General features: G+C 33.5%; 1 protein-coding gene across 1 annotated transcript in view; it reads right to left on the bottom strand.

Moving 5' to 3' along the window:
* Positions 1-569: 569 nt before the first annotated feature.
* LOC124556015 (popeye domain-containing 2) overlaps positions 570-7,999 on the bottom strand; it is a 204,600-nt gene continuing 197,170 nt past the window's right edge. Inside the window, exons 6-7 of the mRNA XM_047130053.1 lie at positions 3,468-3,497; positions 570-1,754 (exon numbers count right to left, since the gene is read on the bottom strand). Coding sequence (XP_046986009.1) covers positions 1,690-1,754; positions 3,468-3,497 — 95 coding nt within the window. The 3' untranslated portion in view covers positions 570-1,689. The remainder of the gene's footprint in view (positions 1,755-3,467; positions 3,498-7,999) is intronic.

The raw sequence follows: 7,999 nt of genomic DNA, 5'->3' as shown, positions 1-7,999 counted from the left end.
TGTGTGTGTGTGTGTGTGTGTTTGTTTTTTAAGAGAGAGGGAGAGAGAAAGAGTATTTCAATACAAGTCCCTGCATTTTTATCTAAAGAGACCATTTGTTATATCTTTTAAACTGTTCACATAATGCCACATTTTTTACTGAAAAGATGTACTATAACTACAAAGACTGACTTGTTCTGTATCGTGGCAAGAGGTTGCAATTATGATCCACGGGAGATAGAAAGAAACTAACTTTTCAATGGTAAGCAGCTTTCTAGTAAGCAAGTAAAGTATTACAGTTATGAATGAAAGAAACAGACAATCCTTGAATCTTTATTGCAGTTCCAGGAAACTGTAAACACAGCTTTATTTGAAAAGTATGCCAAATGAACTTCAATATTGTATACAATGTGTGTATAAAACAAAATATCTGCATAAAATATATACTAAATATTCATCTTCTACAATCACATTCATTTTTATGAACTCTGAGATTCTACAGAACATATTTAAATTACAAGGGAAAACCAAATTCAGCAATAACGTTGAATTATGACTAGCATTCTTACACAAAAAAAAATCATTCAGGATTAAGACAATCAATCTTTCTTTATTCATTCCTACAAAAATATACCACACAAGGAGGTATTTTAAAATAATGTCTTTTTAATCACTTCATTTCTGTGCAGTGACTAATAGTAATTCAGTAATTTAACACTGTTATTAACAAGTTAAATTCTGTATTATATTGTGGTAACACACCTAACACATTTATTTAAGCTAACATACTTGAACAATAACACTATTGCTCACACATAACTTGATCAATGAAATATTTAGCATGTGAATTATGGTCTGATTCATAATACTTAAATAAAGTCTGAAATTTGTTTCAACATACAAGTTACACACAACACTTGGACAGTTACAGTTTTCTGTTCCATATTCAGGGACTGGAAATGAAAACACACACCTATAACACTGGCGGAAAATATAGCTTCAAAAGATATTAATATGCAGCATCATCAGAACCATATGATTACAGTAAATGTTGACTTTCCACCTACGTTAACAGTTTGTAACATACATTTGTACAAAAATACTTATTGTAAATTTGTTTGATTTCAACATCATGTGTTCTGTACAGGTACAGTCTGCATTAACGTAGTTGAAGCTCTCTTTTTGATCTTGCTGACTGATTTGTTTACACCCTTCTCAATGAATGTTGTCTTTCTTGCATGCTGTGCATCATTAATAAAACAGTGACATTTGATGCGCACAGATGCAGTTATATCCAAATTTTTATATTTTAATAATGCAACCACTGGTTTGGTTTACATAAATCAGACTTTCCTGTCTCAGCAACTACTGGGTTAGAAACAACTCAATTTGAAACTGCTTAATATTTCAATGAGTGTTCACAGAAGGCAAGTCTTATTTGATACACACTATTTTGTACAAAATTAGTAAGTTGATCTTTATACTTTTTATTTTATTTTACACATCATGTATAATCAACATTTAGCATTTCTGCAAATGTTTTAGAGTTCAGTTAGACTTTAACCAGCTGTACATTGCAGGTAGAAAGTGGCAAAAAAGGATTCCAACAGTACCAGTACATAATATCATTATTAGAAATTTACGTACATTTTCACATTTCAGATTGTCAACACACATCCACATACATACAACCTGATTTCTAAACATTTTTCATACTGGAGTTTCATGGTCAGCCTCTTCTATTCGCCCTAATCTCCAAGCATTTGGGTCAGTTGCTGAAATATAAAAGTTGATTTAACAAATATAGAATGCAACAAGATACAATAATCTTTCAAAAAAGTAAGTATGTATCTGTCATTTAACTGCTGAGATATTGTATATGACTTTTCAAACATTTTAATGGGTAGTTGTTACATACTGGTTAACCAGTTTAGCAATTTAAATTCACAGAAATGTCGTTATGGTACTATTTTTAAATTGCTGTAATTTTATTGACTTGAATTTTCAGTGACAAGGCAAAACTGTAAAACATCTATTATTAATACCCTTTGCTATTGATCTGTAAAAGTTTCATTAGTTTTTAACAGCACTCAGAAAATTTTATATTGGGATGCAAATACCTCACTTATTTTGTGGATTATTGTAACATGAACAAGAATCAGTGCAATCACAATTTCATAATAATTACAAAACTAATCAGTTCTTTTCAAAAAGGCAAGAGATGCATTTTACATTAGGAAAATAATTCATGTGAGAGTTGAGTACTAATCTCAGCACCCTAAAGTCCAAATCATCTCAGTCTCCTCCTGTTATTTATACACAATTACACAAACCTATTTGTAACAGGAAAACATGAAGTCAATCTGACACCTCATTCAGTGAGATGCATTTCCTTTTATGAAATAAGTTTTCCATTAAAATTTCCATGGACTGAGTTGTAAACTGGTGCATCATGAAACAAACATGAAACTTAGACTGTAGTTCTCAAAATCTGCATTCTCAGTATACTATTCCTATATAAACAAAAAACAAACAGCACTCTTGGTTGAGAAAGAAGTTAGAAATAGGAGTAGATTTTACTTCATACTTAAGTCATAAGACTTGACTGTAAAAAAAAGTTGAGAAACTGTGACAAATTCTGTATGTTTTGTTTTGTAGTAATATATGTTGAGGAACTGAAGTTAAAGCTGAGAAGAAAAATTTGGCAAGTTTATAGTGTGTGTGTGTGTGTGTGTGTGTGTGTGTGTGTGTGTGTGTGTGTGTAGGGTTAGTTATTTCCCAGAACTGAGATTCATTTAATTTCTTGAAATTCATTAATTTTTCTGATAAGTAAGTTACCATCTTGTTATACCCCCACAGTAAATTTATAACTTAGCAGAGTAACTGATAAACAGAGTGTACACAATAGATGCAAAAATTAGTAACTACCAGTGTCCATATTGGTCTACATTCTATCCACATTCCCCCTCACAAATAAGCAAAAATTACAGACAGTGTGAAACAACATATTTCTGTGACATGCCACTAATAAAGCCTAAAAAACAGAATAAAAAACAACATAAAAAGACACTCATTCATGATATGAAACATGTGCAGCTATTAAGAATAACAGCATCAAGAAATCTATTTGTGCTCTCTACAGTTTAAAGATTTGGTTAATCTGATTCAGTTTAATGATGTTTCATTTGTGATTGTCCATTACTGATAACAGTGATACATTAAGATTATTAAAATCAATTGAATCCCTCAATTTCTGTAGCCCAAAGTATGTGAGAAGTCTTGACAAGGAAGCCAAAAAGCTAGAAGACTTCCTAAAACAGCTACAGTTTGTAATTTGTAGAGAACCAAATTTTAACCTGAATATACATTCTTGAAATAATGGACTGCCAGGATTTTACAAATGCTGTGAATTAACAGAAACATTAAAAACAAAAAGAAAAATCATGCTGAAACAAGGGCACTGTAAACATCCAATATTGTAAACTTACCACAATAATAGTACCTAATCCTAGGCATACCTAGGCAAAAGAAATACGAATTTTCATATTAAGTATAAATGGCTATTTATAAAATTATATGCAGCATTCACATCTTTTAACTCAAAGCGACAATAAAATATGTTAAATTAATAAATATTTTCAAAATGGCTAAATATCAGAAAGCCGTTGCAGTAACTTTATACAGAAAACACATCACAAAATAAACAGTAAAAAACTGCCAACACTTTGCAGTCACAAAAAACTAACTGGCATAAACTATTTCACTTCTACACAAATATATACATGTTCTATACAAACCTGATGAAGAACTGATTATTTTTATTTTCAGTACCTATTCTTTTATTCTTTAAGACTCAGGGGTAACACTGTTCCAGGAGGGATCCGAGAGTGGTTTTGGCATGGAGGGAGGGAGGGGGGGGGGGGAGGGAGAGAGGGAGAGAGAGAGAGAGAGAGAGAGAGAGAGAGAGAGAGAGAGAGAGAGAGAGAGAGAGAGATGTGGGGAGGAGAGGAAGAGAAGAGGAGGAGAAGGGTGAGGGAAGATTATGATTTAACTAATTTGCTCTATAAACATTACAGAGGACGGTGACTGTTACACATGTAATGTATGTTTGTTACTTTCATTGTCTGTTCAGAATGCTACTATTGATGAACACTTCCAAGATAATGTGCACCAGAATGCCTCACCTGGATGTCCCATTTGTGTTATAGTTTGGCAGTGTTTATATTATAATGATCATGAATGTTTTCTTTTAAGTAAAAAGTACCCTGTGATGGAATTAATACATTACTAGTTTCAGTACCACAAATTGTGAACAGTCTCAAGTTAGAATGTGGTAGTGGTGGTGGTGGTGGTGGTGGTGGTTTTTGTGGGGGTGTCAGCTTAGATCTTAAAGTTATGTCACCATTAAAGCTATTAGATGAAGGATATCAGCATCTATCTGTAGAAAACAAAAATAAGACATTTCAGCTGTTTCATCAACAGTAAGTATAATCCAATTGTAGTCTCCATTTCAAATGGCTTTAGATTCATTTTCCCATTTATTTTTATTCAAAAATCGGTAAGTTTTTAGCTTTGCCATTTGAAAAGATAAAGCCCTGCTATTTGTGTATAAACAATTTTTCAAGATCTATACTCTCAATATTTTTACAGAGTTCTCATATATAATACAGAAATAATTTAAAAGTTTCACATTTTATATTAAATTTGTAATTTTATGAGTTATGAGGATGTGCTGAAAAGTAATGTCTATGAATTTTTTATTCTGTCCTCAATATCAGTTGAAGTATTAAATGTCATGCATATTAATTGGTAAATTTCCAGTTTCACTGATGCAAGTTGCAACCCTTTGGTGCTAGAAGGCTCCGAATTGTTGTATGTAGTGTGGATGTGTGCAATGTAACTATATCAGTCCATGAGAAACAGTATGCTGTAATTAAGTTTCGAATTCAAACAGTTCATTCACACATGGAGCACCCTCTCATTAAGACACAAGTGCTGTGACATCAGGAAATTAGGGCAAATTGCTTTTTAGTAACACTTGTACATAAACTGTTTTTTGAACTTTGAAATTATTAAGGTACACTCACAAGAAATTAGTAAAAATATTGTAAATTGAGACCTTGAAAAGTTAATCATTCACAAGAGAAAGATGTGCACCTTTATTTTTTTCCGTTTATGAGCAGAAATAACTGGTAAAAAGAAAGTTATTTTCACAGCAATAATTTTGACTGATATCAATGTCATGATTCTCTAGGCTGACTTCATATCCTAAATTTCAGAGTTCCTTTTTCTTCTTAACCAGCCAGTCAGCAGCATGTGACAGATGAATGAGAATTCTGTAATTTGGGTACCCAGTCAGCTAAAAATGCTTATAGCTAAGGCCAATGACTAGTGATCAGTGTCCATTATCCAATTGTGCATGAAATACAATTTTTTAACACAGTCCAGCATAATTTGGAGGCCTGTCACAATTACATTTTCATTTTATGTGACTGTCATGTTCTGACTGGAATCTACTCTTCTAATGAATTTCATAACTGAAAGGAAATACATAAGCTCATTTTGAGGTAATTCCTCAGAACAGTTTGTAGTTAAAAAAAAATAAAGGAACAAAGCACAGCCACTTAAATGAATTTCTCATTGGATTTCCTAATCACTGTGTAATATTTATGTGCAAGATTTGCAAGAGTCATTCCAGTCTCAGGAGATATTGCATTGCTATGTACCAGCAGAACTGTATGAAACTAATTGATTTCACTGAGAATACATTTATCTTGAATAAAGAAGACTATGGAGTGTGATACAGACATGAATGGATATCACATTTTCTTGTGGCACTGATCTTGCAGAAGGGAAACAGTCCCTTTCAAAAAAGCAAAACGCTGCAGAAATCTACTGTGTTCTTTTACAAAATTTAAAAATGCAAAGGTATTTTTATAGGTGAGGAAAATGAACAAAATATGAAAAAAAAGTCTCACTTATGAATTAGAATCAAAAAACGAAAATTAAACTTCTTCAAACTAATGCTGGAACTACAGAAGTTGGTGCTGACTTTCATCACTAGATACCTCTTGTCAAAATCATGTACATTTGTGTTCTGTAAACACTCTGAATGAAAACATGTAATGCTAAATATGTTGTCACATCTATATTCTTATGAATTAATATTGGAGTAGAAGTAAGTCGTAGCGTAACATGTTTGTGTTCATGCATAACTCAGCCCACTAGAAAAGCAGGAAGATGGCTGTCTCAACCCAGTAAGCAGGCAGAAGATCTTTATCAGGATGTGTAAACATGTATACATTTCCGAACAGCATCACCTTGTACTCCTCCCTTCCCTCTTCTTCCCTCCCCTCCCAATCCATTCTCACTGAATTACACTTTATGCATCAATCTTTTCCTTTGAGAGAGAGAGAGAGAGAGAGAGAGAGAGAGAGAGAGAGAGAGAGAGGGAGGGAGAGAGAGAGAGAGAGAGAGAGAGTGTGTGTTAGTTTTAAACAGTTTTGATCACTGGGCTACCTCACTTTTTATGTGTATCTTTTGCTCAGCACTTCCTCTGTATGATGAATGTTTATATGTTCTCGTGCCATTATTCCTATATTCAACATAGATAAGAGAACCCCTGTTTAAATTAATATTAGGGAAACACCCTTAACATAAATTAAAAAATTGTGGAACATATTATCAAAAAAATGTTAAAGCTAAATGTGATTACTAGAGAAGAACAAGAAATTCAGTTACAAACTATTCACAATCAAAGGAAAGAGGAATGGAGAAACTGACAAAGAGAAAAGTGATATACATGAAACAAAACAGTCATTTGTAAACAAGACCAGAAAATTGAGATATAAGAAATTAAGACCCCCCCCCCCCCTCACTCTCTCTCTCTCTCTCTCTCTCTCTCTCTCTCTCTCTCTCTCTCTCTCTCTCTCTCTCCCCCCCCCCCCCCCCGCAATGCGTGCCCACAAAAAAACAACCCCCCCCCCCCACACACACACAGAGAGTGCAAAACATGAAAATAATTTATGTCAAGGCTGCAGTCAATAAAATAGTTTATTACTGGTAACTGACAAGGCAATCATAGATTTATGATGAGTAGCTTGGCCTAATAAGGAAAAAGATAAAGAAAAAGAAGCTCTTTGTAACTATGACAAATAAACAAGTAAATTAATACATGTAACACTGGTTGCAATGGCTATAATGCACTGATCAACCAGAACATTATGAAAGCTCCTGTAATTTTGGAGTAAGTATGCTGATACGTAACAAGCACATTAATGTAAGAGACACAGAGGATACCAAGAAATCATTCAGCTCCAGCTGGAAAAAGTGAAGAAGTCTGTTTGTTATCTGTTAAATTAAGCTACTTCCATAAACATCAGATTGTGAATATAAAAATGAACAGAGGGAATGATGGCAAGGTAGGATGTAACATCCCACTGCCAATGAGGTAACGCAAAATGGAGCACATGCTGGACTTGAGGAAAGAAGGAGAAAATCAACCATGTCCTTGACAAAGGAATCATCCTGACATTTCCCATAAATGATGTAGTGAAATCAAAGAAAACTTAAATCTGGGTGTTCTCTGGAATACAAGTTCATTGTCTTACTACTGCACTATCCCAATTGGTAAAATGATAAGAAGCCAATATCAAAGAGTTCAGGGTCATGCCATGCTTGTGTGCTGCCATTCTCAGTTTATATCAGAAGTCGACATATGATGGTGAAACCGTTGTTGTGACAAGATGCTTGATGTTAGTGCCTCACTAAAAATCAAATGCATTGGAGGTTTTTTTAATAGTTTTTAAGGAAAAGCAGAAAAATCTGATGTTCTTGTAGTCTTATCCTTCATATTTCATACATTCCCCTGCCTCTTTCTACACAAAGTGTAACAGTGTATTACAACAATTTGCCGCACTGCTGCACTCCTCTTTTCAAGAAAAATATTGAGGCACATACATAGTTACATTTGTATAAAAAATGTTATAAAAACATAGATTATCTCATTATTACTGCTGGC

This window comes from Schistocerca americana, chromosome X (assembly GCF_021461395.2).
Source record: "Schistocerca americana isolate TAMUIC-IGC-003095 chromosome X, iqSchAmer2.1, whole genome shotgun sequence".
Classification (NCBI taxonomy): Eukaryota; Metazoa; Arthropoda; class Insecta; order Orthoptera; family Acrididae; genus Schistocerca; species Schistocerca americana.
This window is presented reverse-complemented; position numbering and strand designations above follow the sequence as displayed.